The sequence below is a fragment of the Ruditapes philippinarum genome, unplaced genomic scaffold (assembly GCF_026571515.1).
Source record: "Ruditapes philippinarum isolate M1 unplaced genomic scaffold, ASM2657151v2 ctg165_1_1_1_1, whole genome shotgun sequence".
Taxonomy (NCBI): domain Eukaryota; kingdom Metazoa; phylum Mollusca; class Bivalvia; order Venerida; family Veneridae; genus Ruditapes; species Ruditapes philippinarum.
Window position 1 is genome coordinate 35115 of NW_026859880.1, and position 18508 is coordinate 53622.

General features: G+C 32.0%; 1 protein-coding gene across 9 annotated transcripts in view; it reads right to left on the minus strand.

The window, feature by feature from the left end:
- The window catches only part of LOC132758181 (uncharacterized), a 116225-nt gene that overhangs the window by 21038 nt on the left and 76679 nt on the right, over positions 1-18508 (minus strand). For 4 of the 9 annotated variants that reach the window (XM_060749733.1, XM_060749736.1, XM_060749737.1 and 1 more), the window contains exon 2: positions 5362-5416. In XM_060749733.1, coding sequence (XP_060605716.1) covers positions 5362-5416 — 55 coding nt within the window. The other 5 variants (XM_060749730.1, XM_060749731.1, XM_060749729.1 and 2 more) reach the window with 5 other exon arrangements.

The following is an 18508-nucleotide window of genomic DNA, read 5'->3' on the forward strand; positions in this document are numbered from 1 at the left end:
GGAAAATGAGAGGCTTAAATAAATGCCACTCGGTTTCTTTAGCTCACAAGAACGTTGCTATAAACTGAAGATTTCGTTCAGCATAACAGGGCTTAAACCGTAAACCGCACAAAAAGTCACGGGTTCTCTCATATTGCCCAAAACTAACGATATACGACAACATTCTGATCATTCCAATCATAGTGATCACGGTATTAAATATTTGTTTTCTTAAATGCATTTCAAATCAGTTCTAATTTCAGATCATAAAGTAACGTAATAAAACAGCAAAGTGATTAAAGCATAAGGGCAAAAGCTTTACTTTATAAGTTTCCATTTACTTTTACGTCAATAAAAACGTGATGAATATATGCGGGAATACGTTTCTAACTGTTTCTTAAATCCGCAGCAGGCGTCAATAAGTTTACATCTTTCGTCTGGTTATCAAATTCGGATAATTGATGCGAAAAAATGCACTATTTTATCAGCTCATAAATTCACTCAAGTTCTCGAGGGTTTTCGGTAATTCTATTATTGTTCTGTATTGTTTACGATTAACTTTGCCTCTGAAAAGCACCTGAAAACTATAACTGACATTTCCACATCTAAAACATTCCCAAAACATGTTGGCTCCTATTCAAACACAAATCGCTAAAACTCTTGCCAGTTTTCTTTCAAACACATTGCATCGTTCACCATATTTCAAATCAACAAAAAACGAGGGAAAAACATACATCTTGGACGCAAAAATAATGGGATACAAAACAAGGTTTTTCCCAAAGCTTTCAATTCAGTAATTTTCATTGTCGTAAAATGTTTTAACGCTTTGTGGATGTTGAAATACCTGGTTTTGATGGAGTTAGGTAGGTGGAAACTAACAAGTCTGTCACTAATGCAAGAGGGTAAACCACGTTAAACAGTTGCTATATGAAATAACTTACATTACATTAAACAATGTATTTCCTAAGGAAGAGAGAAAAATGCGCCAAAAATACGTATAAAGATATAAATCTAAAAACATGCATAGTATGCTGAAATTTTGCATGCAGTTTTGATAACTTAGAAAAAAATATAAGATAAAGTTTTGATCACGATAAGCTTGGCAACTGACAAATGAATATTTTTGCACGAATTTCATGTGCGTTCATACGTCGTTTATCATCTGGTTTACGACAAAACACGATCTATTAATTACACATTTGCCTAATGTACATGTGTCATGGTAAAAAAGAAGAGCGATCAGGGATCACATGTGCCGCCTCATGATAGCCATTTGCATGTGTAGAAGAAGACACAAAATCAGTAACATGCCATTTAAGGGCTATAACTCAGCCAAAAACTATTCAACTGGAAACCCCGTTTTATATATGCAAGTACTTGCTGTACCTATCAATCTTGCTAAGTTTCATTTAAATTTCATTAGTTGTATAAAAGAAGTAGTCCGAACAAAACTTCAAAAAATAAAAATTATTCAAGGGCCATAACTCCGACAAAAAATATTGAACCTTTAAATACATACCAATTTTATGGACAAAAAGACTAAGTACTAATCATTCCAGTAAAGTTTGGATGATATTGCACCAGTAGTTAATGAGAAATTCATGCAGTCTGGACAAACTTTACCTCTTTTAAAGGCCATAACTCGGGCAAACATCACGTGTAATATGTGCAAGTACTTTAGCTACCAATCAATCCTGTTCAGTTTCATTGAAAATGCATTAGTTGTATAAGAGAAGAAGTCCAGACAAACAATAAAAATAATTAAAGGACCATAACTCAAAAACAAGAAAAAAGCATTGAACCTTAAAAATACCGATAATATGCACAACTAGACTTGATGTACAATGAAAAAAGAATAATTACCAGACGGTTAACTTTGCATAGTCTTTAAAATAAAAAAAGTAAGAAACACGTTTAAGATTCGAACGGAATCATTCAAAATATGTCATACAAAAAAGAAAAAGAAAAAAGCTATGCCGTTAATCAGAATGTGTTTCATTGCAGACAGTCCTCATATTAAAACCTCATTACGTCTCCAATCAGTCATGTTAACAGTCTGAAAATAGTTCTCTATTATTTCTTCTGCAGATTGTTCCGCAGTTCGGTCACAGAACATATCCGTTCAGCCTCAAAAGAATTGAATAATTAAAAAAGTGTATTCATTAAATTCCCTAGATGCGTCTGACCTTCAGAACCGGGTTTCATTATAGCGGAACATAAAACGAACTGAAACAATATAACGATAATGTGTTGTATACTAAGTTGAACAAACTTAAAAAGTGTTAAAGTTAATAGCTTTCACATTTGCCTCCAAAACAGCAAGGACAAGTTCGTCCTTGGAACCAACAAAGCAAAAGTTCCCGTACGTGAGCAACAACTTCCGGTAGCAGTAATATTTCCCTACCCTACAATTTTATCGTAAGAAAGTCACGTGATTAACGAACATTTCCTACGGAAACTATGGACGAAATTATTTGAATTTTTACAATATGTTTTGAGAAAACCTTAATTTCTGATCAAGCAAATTTAAAAAAAAATGATTAAATTGTCTGCCGATCACGTTCGATTAATAAACACCAAACTACCAAATACAAAACCGATGGTACGCGTCCCTTTTGTCTTGACGGCACTCGTCTGCCTTTATTTCTGCAATAAATCAATGCAAATTTGATTAATTGCTCACTAGGCGTAAAGGCTTATCTTGTTATGTGATGTATATCTATTTAATTGCGGGATTACAATGTAACATTATGCGAAATTGATCGAGAAAATCGAGAAAATGTACAATGTGTGGCGGCGTATCGTAATTTCTGTAAAACGTGAGATTTACTTTTTTCAGTTAATATATGGATTTTATCACAGAATTATGACTAGAAAATTATTTCTGATCATGCACAGGTGTCAAAAATACCCAAAGGGCGTTAAATATGTACTATCTGCAGTTTGGCCAACATCATATAGATGGCAGTTGAAGGCCCTAAGGAAAGTTTGTTATCTGCGATAATATCAGAGACTTCCGCCCTTTGCAACTGGTGTTGCTACAAAAAATGTTTTCATGTCGAAATCTGAGCGTTTTGTTGATAAGATACAACGTTATACCTTTCAAAAAAAAAAGAATTCTACCCGATCAATTTACAAATGAAATGTTCGGACTTTCGCATATGCGTAACAAAATTATCTAGATAAGGTAAAAAAAAACGCCAGCAGCTGCCAGACAACATTTCTTCTCAAATAAATGAAACAGAAAAAAGCGTTTAAATATTTTTTTCGGTTTAAAAATAAATACTTGTGCAGTATTCATGACCTGCATGTAGATGCCGTTTGCTTAAAGTAAAGTTGCCTCCCTTTTACTGTCATATATCAATGCAGTAAGATTGTCTCCCTTTTTCTTTATTGAAGAAAATCGTCTGTTATTCGTTTAAAACTGTTGCAATTTACCCCTTTACAGTTACTAATGTGAACATATTTGCAATATCAATACGGCACATTTTCCTTAAGTATTTTGAATTTTCATAAAGCAATAGGAATGTATACTTAGATATTCTTATAAAATATTTAATTGGAAACAAAAAATGCTGAATACTCGAGTAAAATCACCGAATTTCAAACTTAATGCCTGACATGCAGGCTTAAATAGATGTACATACATTTTCAAGACATTTTTCATTTCAGATTTTATGCATAATTTCTCACAAGAATAGATTTTCCCATATATCTGCACCGTTTCTCTAGACTTCAATCTCTTTTAACAGTTTTCTTTTCTAGAAAATTTATTTAAAATGTCATACCCAGACTGGGAAAATTCATATCGATTTTGTTTAAATAAATAATCCGCAACTTTCCAAATATCTTATCTCGATCACAGACTTCCAATTTAAAATGGCGAAATATAGTTTTAACAGATTCGTTTTAAGTTTTACGAAAAAAAAAAAATTATCCCACATTCTCATTTATTTCTCGTAAAAAGACAAAAATGTCTGGTCTTAGCAACGAAGATGTGTTAAAGGGATTGTATTTTAATTTCGTTTTAACACGTTCTTTAAGCGTTCATGCTCACAAGAAACGTTTTTTCTGAAGTGGGTTCCTGGCCAAATGTATTTTATCGACACGAATGCTACTTTCTTGTGAGATCACTTCCAGGGAGTTAAATTTATCCGAGATTATTCAAGAAGAGAAAACCATTAACAAAAATACCCTCTTCAAAAATCGTTCCGTTATTCCAGTGGTGATATCATGATATCATGGCCACTTAAACATTTGATTACATCTGTTGCTTTTATATTTCATTCCAACAATCCTATATTTCACTGGTGATACAACATCTAGGAATAATAAAAACGTACAAGAATATCTTGAAAGAGTCTCTATCATATATCATTTCCGTATTTCATCAATTGACTTTAATTTCTACTCATTAAATACATCTTCAGTTTTAAAAGCTATGTTAATGTTTTTGAAGTTTTGTACTTAACGGCTTAAAACGTTTCTCTGTTACGTATTTACAAATGAAAAATGCTCGTTTAGTTAATGCTTGTAAACAACAACTGTTTATCAATTGGAAACAAAAGCAGCAAAACTCATATGAAGTTCTAAGAAGGTATACATGTACTTTTATATCATAAGCACTTTCAAACACATTAAAGACTTCGTTGATGAGTCTAAGGTTTTTAAATTACAAAAAAAAATCCGAAGCGTTCAAAATGTAAATAAATTTTTGAAAGATCTCGCTTTTTCAATTTTCTTAGCGTAAAAACGTCACATCACGCCCTTCGTTTTAGGTATAAGATTTAATACGTGCCACACTCTGAAATAAGCACCAGCACTTTCAAATTCAAGGTTAAATTTTAGAACTAAAGTTCAAATGTTCAATACTAAATTCTTTCAGCTGTAATTTCGCTTTGGACGAAAGGGCATTGATCTTGCGGACCTTCTTACCTTCAACAATAAATTAGACAATACCTAACTTGAATTGACAGAGATAGTTATCGGGGGCGTAGATTCCCCATTGGAAAAGGTGTCGTAGAATTTTAAGGTGTACCTTATAACAAATTAAGCATAAAATCACCAATTCAATTATGTACATATCGATTGACAAAAATGTTAAAATGTTTTTGTCTCTGATTTTAGTAAGAGTAGCCTGCTACATGTTTCAAAATGAAGCATTTAAACTAACCATTGGAATAGGATTGGAACATCAGTGGAACATCATTGGAAAATCAGGCTCTATAAATCTAAATCAATACTTTACACCTTTTTAAAAAAGGCACAAAAAATCTTTTTAAAAATCTTTTCTGACGGTTCAGGGAAGAAATGAGGTACAAACATGTATAAGGGGCCGTAATCATGTAAAAGAAAACTGTCTAATCTAAAACATTTACTAACCTTTCGGACAATAATCCAGCTTCTTGTAACATTTTATGCCAGTTGCAGACGACATCTGAAAATAAATAAATAAAATACATTAAACATGTGCAGAGAAGTATACATCCCATTTTCAGACCAAAAGGTCAAAGTTCAAGGTCACTTATAAATGTAAAGGCAAAAACATAAATTGGTCAAACAAAAAGGTTAACCAATGCCGACCCGAAAGAATGGAATTTCAATTGAATTACATCCAACATCAAAACGTTGTACGAAATCGTCAAATAAGAACGTTCTCGGAAACATTTAAAGTCGCACAAAATCAAAATGTGAAAAGTTATAAACATTGTCTGTGTATGGTAAAGGCAAAATGTAAAGGTCAGAAATCATATTTTCACTTAGCTTTCTTATGTTTTGTTTAGTTTAAACATTTAAGCTCGATTGTGAAATAAGTTCTTGCAACTTATTGAGTACCGCTCAAGCCGGTGCTAGGGGACGTGAGGGATGTTGCACATATTCATTATCCCTCATGTACAGACTCAATCAAACCGAGTCTGCAATTCTCTTGTAATTTTGTTGTGATTAATGCTTCCGAGGGATGACTTTGTTTCCAGATTTTTATATTACTTTAGTAATCACTTTCGAATTCGCTTCTTGAAATCAACCAGTACTGGTGTCATATGAAGAAACATGGTCGTGACCCGAGTAGGGCCCGAACCTATGATCCCTGGTTTGAGAGGCAGACGCCTGAACCACTATATCAATGATCCCCTTAAATATCAGATATGAATCAAGATAGTTTAACACATGGAGTTTAATTCTAAGTAGAACATTTCAATCAATTAAAATATGAACGGGCACTTCATCATACATGGAGGAAAATTGATCGGGAGTGAGCCGGGAAATTGACAATTTTAAGTCTACAGGGATATCTTTTAGAGAGACTAGTCAAGTATGTATGATCAATAATTCAACTACTTTTAAAACCCGACATCTTTCACACATTCACATAGAGCTCAACTTGCGTCGGTTTCGATTTTAATGTTCCCAGCCAAAAAAAACATACAACATATTTAAATCTTAATTGCACATTTTCATCCCCATGAAATACCTAAACTATATACTTTGGAAAAGAAATTTAAAACCCAAAAGATTAATGTAACATGCAATTTCTCTCGTCTATGAACGGATTCAAGAGCCTGGTTTATTCGTATTCATTAATTTATACACTTAAATTCCCCCAGGATACAATTATTCTAACTATTCAATCGTTATATTTCAATCCGCGAGTCTAAGTTTGTACCAAATTTCGCATTAAAGTTTATCTACCTTTAGAAAATTACATTTCACAAAATCTTTTTCTTCCGCGCTTCGCCAAATGTGGGTTATTTTTAAGAGAGGGGTACTTATGACTAAAGTATTTAGAAGACTGTCGGGTGAAACATTTTGTTTACTAGATCAACATTTGAACAATAAGTAACCCGGCATTAAAAGGTTAGACTGAACAAGAAGAAAAACACGGTCTTTCACAAGGGATTGGACGGCTATTAGTCAGACTTAGATGTAAAGATAGCCACATGAAATATTCGAATCCTTCTAAAGTTTCAAAAAACTTGACAAGTATAATCCATATTGTGATCCTTTCTTTAACAACATTTCTTTAACCTAAAAAGTTATGTTTGAGCATCACAATATGAAAATTTTAACAGCTATTTTATACTGAATTTTCGTCCAAATATTAAAGTTATAAATGTTCTCAAAAGAAAGATTTTTTTCAGCTTCACATATTTTGTGTAATATCATTTTTAAAACTGGACAATTCAATGCTGTTTTTTTTTCAACAGAAAGAAGTGAGAATTCTGTGACAAGAAAGGGTGAAATAAGACAAACTTAAACAATATATACATGTATAACATATGCAATAACTTTTATGGTGACCTTGATTGTAATCTCACTCCTCTATCAGACTGCAAACTTGAGAAAACCACTTGACGAATTCTTCACATGTTTGTTATTTCCCAACTTATTATTTGGCAATAAATACATTCACAAAAACCTAGATAACTGCAGTAAATAGCTGGCAAGTTTTGATATTGTTATGACATGGAATAAATTGACATGGAATAAACTGAGTTGTCACCGCCTAAATCTAAACCAGACCGTCTGCATGCCAGATGAATAGAATGGTTCACCTTGATACCAATTTTAGACTGGTGCCAAAATATATACTAGTATGAGACAATCAGGCTGATGTGATTGTAAGACACCTGCTACAATAAAGTTGAATAAACTGTATGTTCGAACGTGTAACGTAGCCGGTTCGATGCCCGGATGTGGCATTCCGAGTAATAACAGTTGGTTTTATTATTCTATTGTTTTAAATGAAGAAAGCAAGTCTCATCTGATGCAAACAACACTAAAGATGAAATGATTGTAGGTAAAGAGCTGCATTATACGTTCTGGAAAGTGCAAAGAACTTCACCTTTTGGCTTGAAAACACGTGTTAAGTCCGATGTAACTACATTAAAAGGGATTTGCTTGCTTGAAATGACAAGACGTACCATAGTTCAAGAAAAAAAACTACCTTAAGGGACACCTGTTATCAAAATGAATGTTATTTACCGAGTTAAATAAGTATATTTTTTCAAATAATTGGAATTATGTGCCTTTGCTCGTTAGAAAACTGCCGTTTCCGGTTTCACAAGGGATGGTTCCTTTCATTAATTGGTTCCCGCTTTTATGAGGCTCATATAATTAATAACGAACATGGCATATTTATAGTTTTAGATATTACAGATGTAGAAAAAGCAGACGTGTACACATTACTGAGACAATGTGCGTGACTTGACCATTCTTTAGGAAATTGGTGGAACCATTCTCCCTTAATTTTCAAACAAATCGACTCATACCTAATTATTTATCCTATCCATTAAAATGTATCCTTCCAATGACGCAATTTGAAACATGTACAAAGAGGGTCTATCAAAAGACCCTTGTACAATTAAGAGAGATTGTCTCTACCGGTTATTATATTGTTACTTTATGCGTGGAAGTTGTCTACTAGTATATGATATATGTGGAGAAGTTGTGTATACAATACACGTTTACAGAATCATCACGTCTGCAATTTAACATACATGTACATGAAAACTCACGCACTGCACCAATTCAATCAATTACAACAACAACAACATTTGAAAACAAAAATAGAAACAGACTTTAAAATGCCTTAGTGTTTCCTTAATAAGACCAAACTGCACGAGAAAAGAACATAAATTAACAATTTACCACTCCGTTTTCTGGTGAATAAAATGAAGAACCCATGACGCCGATTGTTACTTGTAAATCCTAACAAAATACTTGAGCTTTCCTTGAATAAATCACCACACTCCAGTCTTTCTTACAACTACACCGTTTTTCATAACTACATGTATCTCCCGATTCTAAATTCTCCGAATCTAAATTGTTAGTACATTGAATATTTAGCATATTAATCCAATTCGTACAATATCCCAGACGCCAGGGTCTGGCGAATTACAGACACCTTTCCTTTAATTATTATGCATATTTCATAAATATAACGTATAATGACAATAGAAATTCTGTAGCAATATTGATCTAAAACGAACCCAACACGACACAGTTAACAGTACGTACGAGTGAAAACAGAAAACACTGCGATATTTTCCAAGTCTTTCTCTCTTTTTCCCTCTCTCTATGTATTTTAACAATGATGGCGGTGGTATTGATTCGCAGTAGCAAAGGAAAACATGCGAGTACGGAAATTAATTCTGTAATATCTGGCAGATGATACCAGTTTCTATGAAGTTATAAACACTCTATAAATGAAAACAAATAAAACTCTTAAATGCCAGCTACTTAAATGTCAAATTGTCCGACCTCATTTTTTTACATGAGTGAAAATCAAACATGGAAGCACAATGGTGAATATTCAAATCGATAAATACTCCTACTTTGTCATTATATTGTGTATTTTAATGACTTAACAAAGAAAAGACCAAAAACACAGCAGAACAGAACTGAACTGAACAGAAGAGCATTTTTTTTCCAACATAATTTAATAAAATTTGTGAAAAAATTGAAGTTCATTTTTGACAATTTTTCTTAATATATTTTGGATATTTCTACCCCTAATTGAATGTAATTACATTGACATATTTTAACAATAATTTGATATTACAAAATCACACATAATTAACACATTTTTTTATTTAAATCTATCATATCATCAAGTATGTTCCCAATTAAAAGATATACTAAAAACAAAATGTTCGGGTTAGGCAAAACATACTTAAAGTAAAAGATATGACTTTAAAAATATAATAAATCATATAATAATCCAAAATACGTAATATCTACCTCGACAAAAATTATACAGTTCCTTCTAAAAAAATATAGAAAAAAGAAGAAGAAAAAAAGGGAAAAAGTTCAAAAGTAAGATTCGAACTCGGGTTTGACGTTAAAGATACAGGAAAAAAGGCACTTTACTGTCCTAACTTACCGTTACAAGAGGCCACAATGTCCGGTTTAGACTGTTGTCTACTTTGGGCATTTCTGTAAAATCCACATTCATTTGTTAACAGAAAATAATAAAATATAGAATAAGACTCTAAGTTAATTTCCAATTTTGGTCGGCTTTATCCACTACCACACTAAATATATAATCCTTCACTGAACTATAGTTTTAATATTATCCAAATATAATTCCTTTAACGTACACTTTTTTCACTGAAAAATTATATATCTATAATAATAAATTCAACTTCATTTTTCCGATGAAACAATTATATTCACTTGATATAATATTTACAATGCACATTTAAAAGAGAAAAATCGAAATTATCTAACTGACATGCCTTAAATACTTAATGAAGCTTATTTTATATACACGAGATTCAAACTAGGTATCCAGTATATCACTGTTTTAAAACGATCACAATTTATTATCCTTACAAATAATGACACACTGTGCGAGCCTGATCGGGTGATTAATTTCTTATGTCCGGAATAAAGTGGGACTTTTACGACTAAGACTAATGAAAACCCAAACAGCTGTAGCGAAAATGTACAACAACACGCAAAACAAAAATTCTGAAACAATTCGCTTCGAAACAAAACATATCCATTATGATGAAAACAACTGATTAATCCGCGACACAATGTAAGCTGTATCAACGTTCGGATATATATTTTTTTTCTTTCAGAATGTTTCTAACATGATAAATAAAAACGCGTCCCACCGTCATGCAACATTCGCAGTGCAGTAAAGCAAGACAGTATATTTGCAGTATCTCTAATCATAATCTACAGGTGCGTATATAGACAAGATATGGGACGGTGATTGCCCCGTCCCCCGCGTTATCATTTCATGATAACAACTCGCAATAAGCTTATGCTACTTTAATACTCAGTACCTATATAATACCATTCCTTAGTATTGAAAAATCAATAACGACGATAACTCGAATAATTTGATGTTTTAACTTTCCGCTAATTTAACTCGACGCGTTTCTTTACAAAATTTAAAAAGTTATCCATTTTTCACATTGCAAAGACGGACGGCTACGCCTCTGTGTAATACTTAGATATCATTACGTTCAATTATTTTTCGTCTAGTTGAACTATCAACCAAATCTTGTTCAGTTACTCATTAAATTAAATGGGCTAACATCATAAATGTTTAATTTACAAAACAAACACAAATACACAACGCCTCGGTGTATCTAAAGCAAATAATTATCGACAAAACGAATCTTTCACTGTTAGAGCACTGTTAGATTTTCATCTTACAGCTTTTAAGAAATTTTTCATACATCATAAATTTGTTGAACTAATACTATCTCCCAAGCCCCTGGCGAAATTAATTATTAAGTGTCCATATATAGTTTAGCGGCGGAGCGCCTTTTCCATTTATTCCATCCATACCTTTATTAAAGGTTGCCAACAAATATTCCAATTTACATGAATATTGAATAGATAAGTAGCAAGTTTCACATTACATGGCAACTTTCACTTTCCCCACAAAAGCACTGATAATTTATAGTTCACAGGTATATATCATTTTGGCAAGTCTTTTTGTATCACCGGAATGAAGCTGAAAATCACTCTTTCTTCCCTGCTACGCCTCTATGAAGAACCGTGTGAAAAAATGTCAAACCCTCTAATTAAAATCTACGCTTAACGTCATATCACCATGTTCATCGTCAACATCATCACCATCATCATCATCATTATCATCATCATCATCATTATTATCAAATTACATTTTTGCACTATCATATCTACCGAATAAAGTGGATTTTATTAAATGTACGTTTATGTAACCATGCATTACCATCTTTATGCAACACAAAATTACTATTTTCAAAATTTTATTACATCTTTATATCGCCTCATCGATTTAGAGTATATATAATAACTTTAAATAACATATTTATTGCATATCATGGAAAAAATATTATTATTAATGTAAGGCAGTAAAAAAACAACATATTTTGTGTAAAATTAAAACCATTGATCATTTTTATCGAAAATTTATGCGGAGTCCTTCTAATAAAAAAGAAATAAATGAGCCGCGTCACGACAAAACCAACATAATGGGTTTGCGACCAGCATGGATCCAGACCAGCCTGCGCACCCGCGCAGTCTGATCAGGATCCATGCTGTTCGCTTACAGACCCTATAACAAGTAGAGAACGTGATAGCGAACAGCATGGATCCTGATCAGACTGCGCGGATGTGCAGGCTGGTCTGGATCCATGCACTATGTTGGTTTTGTCGTGACGCGGCTCAAATGAATGTGGTTTATGATAAAAGTGCATTCTGACATAAAATATTCTAACGCACCAACTTTTCATCAGTTATTCCATTTTTTTTATAATTTTAAAGATCTTAAGCTGATTCGTCACATTTTATTCGACAATTATATTTTGATTTCAGCATTAAAATCGCAAATGCACTCCTGCCGAGTGTAATGAAAAAGGGAGTGGTTTCCCATAAATAGCTCGATTATATGCGACACATGTCCCCTTTTATCCGAATTTGACCATCCGATTACTCTACAGATCGCCCACACAAAGAAAAGCCCCACGGTCCCACGCGCGTTGTTATCGATATTATTGAAACATTAATTTCATGCACAGTGTGATCCTTATGTAAGTAAGAAGAAAGCAATCCAAAAATAGTGTCACTCCATAAAACATATATATTTTCCCCTTTAAAATATTATCAAAATTTAATTGTAACAAAATTTATGTTTTAAATTTAGAATATTTTAAAATCCATGTTATATTGAACAACAATAAACGTTTCTATATTTCACAAACATTTTCAATACTCCGCAAACACAAAAAAAAAATAATCCCAAAAAACTATATCTTTTCTATACAATTATATTTAAACAGTTGTCATGCCAACTTATACAAAATGTAAAAAGTTCATTTGTAGTGCTGATTCAGGCGGATAAGCCTTTGTATTCGAGACTATGAACCCTTTGTAATCGAGATTATACCGTCATTATGGTAACAAGTGGTCGTAAAATGTCGTAAATTTTTGTAAATTTACCAATAACCTCGGCTGACGAAACGAGGTTTTTAAATTAATACCCCATCGTACATGAGGTAAATACCACGTATGGATTTCTAAATTAATGCGAAAATAAACAAAGCTGATACAGCTATAAGCATATTTTATTACCGATTTAACGACAGCAGCCGAAAGTAAAACATATCCGATTGCAAGTAAAATCTTGACACAAACAAAAAATAACTAAAATGTCTTCGATGTTATATCAGAGGGGAAAATGAACATTCTTTTCATTATTTTCATAAACAGTTAAATAATTTATGATAATAAACGAAATGTCTGAGACATACCTTGGTGCCTATGAGTTCACTAAATTAACTTTGTGGGTGGTGCTTGGTCATGATATGTAAAACATGGCATGCTAAATTACTAAAATGTCTTTGATGTTATATCAGACAAAAAATGAAAATTGTATCCATTATTTTGATAAACATTTTAATATGAACCAAAATGATAAAATACTACAATGTATAGTAACAGACGACAAGTTTGAGAGATACATTATTGCGCGAGCTCACTGATGTATTATTGCATGTCGTTAATGTCCATTGTGTAATAAGGTCAGTCCCAATACATGTATGTAAAAAAAATACAGGCTTTGAATTATCAAATGACAACTTCCCCTCTTACATTAACGGTGGAGACATGTTGTATTCTAACGGAATAACATCGGTGATAAGTGAGTTGAATCCTTTAAACGAAGATAAAATAGTTTTTATTGAATTTCGTGATTATTTAAGCCCAAAGTGAATAAACAATACTATCAAGTATTGGTCGACCGAAAAAGAAGGTAAACATATTTTACTAACATATACAACTCCAAACCTTAAAATAAACCGGAAACATACAGAATCAATTCTATATTTGCTTTTGTAAACGTTTCAAATGTAAAAAAGTCCAGGAGAAAACCTGAAATCTGATATCGTAAACATTAAAATTTCAATGGGTAATTCATTACAAAATGTATTGTGGGAAATAGACATTGTTGGGGCACAGTTTACATTGCTGCAATAACTGAAAATTTGTTAAAAATTTATGGCAAATGTGTATAATTATTGTATCAAGTTACAAGTTGAAAGTTTCCTAAATTAAAACCCATTTGAATAAATATGTTGTTTTCAGACTTATGCGTCGTAAATGTCACGTGCACAAGTTATAATCTGCTCGGCAACTGTTTATTATTACCAATATTTTATTTTACATGAGGATATGATTTTGTAGAAACTCACTCCATACTGGAACAAAATGCGACTAGCCATTGCCACCAGTATAGAGCAAGGTCTGTTTGCGACGCCGGTGCACTCCGACCACCAGGCTCTGTAACCTTGACAAATATACATGTACTTTATAGTGAAAAATTTATACCAAAATTTGATAATGGATAATTCCAAAATGTAAGCTGGACAAGTCCATTTAAGAAGTTCAACAAGATAAGAGTTAAAAGAATCTTCGACACTGTATTTTTGAAAGCATAGTAGCACAGACGTCTTTGGTAAATTACAAGTCGGCATGTAAAAATAAAAGCAATTTAGACAACATTAAATGTAAATTATTCGTAATTGAAAGCAAAATCAAATCATTATCTTCAAAGACTTAAAACAGATTTATTTTGGATGTAATGCAAAAAAATCCTGCATCCTTATTGCATACTTGGATTCACTTGTATTAGTAATGACTTACAGATAAATCATCATAAATTCCTCTGACTTTTGTTATGTCAAACTATTTTCATTTCGATTATCATAGGTTTCGTTTACTTTTCTTCCTGGGTTTTACATAAAAACAAATACGTACACAAGTCTACCAGAAGTGAAAAAGAGAGAACACAAGTGCGCAAACGCAAAGACCTAAAGATTGGAAAAATCAAGTACATATATGCTAAGAAGTACAAAAGACATAGGCTAAGAAGTACACAAGATTGTCAAGAGAGAAATATAAAACACTGCCAAGAGGAAGTGCACACTGGGCTGGCAAGAGAAAGTAAAAGTCCGCCAAGAGGAAATACACGAGTCTGGAAATGCAACATAAGCAGTTTCACATAAGACATTTACGTGATGGCTTTAAATAAAGATTTGTGTTTTAAATTAAAAAAAAAAGATACACGAACTATATTCTTGATTACAACACAACACGGCGAAATTCACGAACGACAACTCTGGGTATTACATACAAGGTACAGCGGAGCATGGAGAAAGAGTAAGAACAATGGTGAAACATAAACAATGGTGTAACAGCGTGCAATAGTTGGTAGATATTGAATTTCCGCGATGAGATTACAACCTGGTTGCATAAATATTTCAGTTAATTTGTTTACAAGCTCCGGTGAAAATAATCCCAATGGTCGAATGAAGTATAATTTGTACACAGTATAAGAGTGTTTGTCTGGTCAATTATTCATGGAACTAATTCTGCTATAAACTAATCAAGGCGACCTCAAAGCTGAATAAGGCAAACATCAGTTTTAATAAATCAAACATCGTTACAAAAGAATATTGACTCAAAATGCATGTTAAGAAATATAATTTGCAGGGGATATTGATCAAATATACTGTAACAATACTAAAAAGACCGTCCTGTTGCTTTATTATCGACAACTTGTTTTATTTTTATAAATTAATTTACGTGTTTAATCGAACTAAACTCCTGCCCCCACCGCCAGCCCATCCCAAAAATTATAACAGCAATTATTTTCTGATTTTAAGATATTGTTTATTGCTAAAGTCTGATCGCCTTAAAACTAAGCATAATCAGTAAAATTGGGTCCTACATTTGACCTTTAAAAGGCGCTTTTATGCTTTTAAAGTAAAATGTAAAAAGCAGGTTTCAGATGACCGAGCTTGTAAAATATTGTATCCTAGATTTTATCTTTTCTTTTCATCTGAGGTTGTGAAATTTGTTAATGTACGTAATGTTTACTAAAGATATGATAGAGAAATGCCATGGGCATCAAATTTCGTTGTTAAAGTATTGTCGTTATTTGTTCAAGTTGCTCAAGCAAGTTTCCTTTGCGATCAACTTTAATTTCATTTTGATTCGCGTTCAACTTTCTCTTTAAAATAAAATAGGTATTTTTGGGTTGAAATCACGTTATATTTATCAGTTTTATATATAATAACACGTCAAAATAGAGACACTGTCACTGCTTTTGCAGGTATTTTTTTTTTGTATGTGTGTGTCACTGACAAAAAAGTTATCAAAATCGTTTGGTTAAAACAATTAATACATTACAATATTATAATTTTATAGTTGAAAAAGTGACAAAAAATGTGTATACCTCTATGCATTAGGGTCGTTCAAATTGAATATCTGTCCTTGTATAATAGATAAAACCTGATATTTATTTGTCCATTTAAAAACTTAAACACATACTGTGTACGCAATCAGTTAAACTGTTAAAAAAACACAGGAAATGAAACGTCCAATGAAAACTTCGAACTTTGAACTTTGTGACGTTTCTGCAGAAATTTAAAGACGCGACGTATTTTCTTTATCACAAATTAACCGAAGTTAAAGCCTTTATATTTCATTGTGGAACTTATTTTCCTACACAATAGAATAAATGGTTGTAAACCTTTAAAAAATGTGTGAGAAACAGACAATTAATTTAGGCCGGGGTAAAAGTATAAATATGTGCTTTTATGTCCCACTCGATATAGGTTATATGACAACTTTCAAGTTTTTACCTGAGGATAAGCGGAAAGTACCAAGGGTACGAATATGAACAAAAAGGAGCGCGTTTTTCTTGTTACTGTATTAGTAAGTTATATAAATATATTTATTATAATAATTATCAAAATACGTATTATATATACCCTATGAAAACAGTAACATGAACCGATACAATAGTTTTGTTTGGACTAAGAAAACACGTAAATCCCTTGATAAACGAGGAATTGTTACAGTGTATATAACAGTACACTAAATATCTCCTTTTATTATAATGATTATAGTGTATTGTATAACGGTGTAATTTGTAAAGAAAATAAAACGTTTTATTAGGTCATCAACACAGAATTCGTCTGTCAGTTAAAACTACGATTACAAATAATAATATATTATTTTGAGTGTCACTTTTAGCCTAAATTCCATATGTTTTTGTTGTTGTTGTTTTTTTTGTTGTTTTTTTTTTTTTTTTTTTTTTTTGGGGGGGGGGGGGGTAGGATGTACATGTATTGACAGTATATTCGTGTACATACATGGTTTCCTTATACAGATTCGATTTTCTTTTTACATCATTACATGGTTTATAACTTAAAATAAAATAGCTGCTATTGTTCGACACCCTCATCACCTCACCCCCCCCCCCCCCCCCCAAAAAAAAAAAAAAAAAAACACAAAAAAACACACACACAAAAAAACCCACAAAAAACATACACAATCGTTTCCTTCAAATATTTTGGGTTGCAAATTAATTCTATACACTTACTTGATTATTTTAAATATACTTCAAATACATGGAAAAAATTCAAAATAACAATAACACAAGCGTATTAGAGACATAATAATAAGACTGAAAAAAAAACCACGGCTAATGTCATGTTATAAAGTTACATTGAATAGCAAAAAAAATACAATAAAGTTATCAGGCTATCTATAGAATGTAATTAGAAGCTTCAACATACCAGCGTTGAAAGAAATAAGAATATAAAAATCCATCGGTAGATAAAATCCATCTCAACTTCTGTACAAATAAAATCCCAACAATAACTGTTACTAGATGTCCTCCACCTTTCAATATTGTACAGGTAAATAAATTAAATACCTTCTGTCCGTCAGCGTTTGTCTAAAAATCTTTTCAATATCGTCTGCTTTTGTATTTATTGGTACGCCATTGGACGATCTCGCAGCGTTATTTTCAAAGTCAATAATTTTTACCTACACTTCGGTCAACTGCTTCTTTTCGGACACATTACATAGTGTGCTTTTAGCACATATTTACTTTACTGTGTATACTTCAAACAGTTTAAATATTTCATAATAAAAGGTTGACATAACACAAATATAATATCACAATGAAACTATTCATCAACTTTCTTATGACGTGACCTATATTAATATTAGAAATGTCAAATAGTCTCTCTTTTAAAGTCAATCATTTTAAAAAGAGCAGCCTTAGTTATTTCATATAATTATGCATATACCATTTTCACAGATGCATGGATTTGAAAAACTTTAAATACTAAAAAATCAAATATAAAATCATTATCCTGGCTTGAAATCTGCACGAAACTTTTTACTATTCAATAAATTACATACATAAACTTATAAGTCTCTGATAAAAAGCATAAAATAAATGTAAAAATTATGATTATTTCTTAAATAAAAAAATGTGCCCCTAGGGTAACTTATTTAAAACTACAAAAATAGTGCAATGCAATATTACGTGAACAAAAGAAAGTAGTCCGTGTCATAATTTAAGAAGATGACACTGTTGTGTCACGGTAGGTCATAAATATGCTGTCGGCTGTAAACTTGAAATATTTAATCATTAGATTTCAATGACTTAAAAATACGTGCGCCATTTTCCTAACACTAAGATATAAAACGGAAATCCACTCCTTGC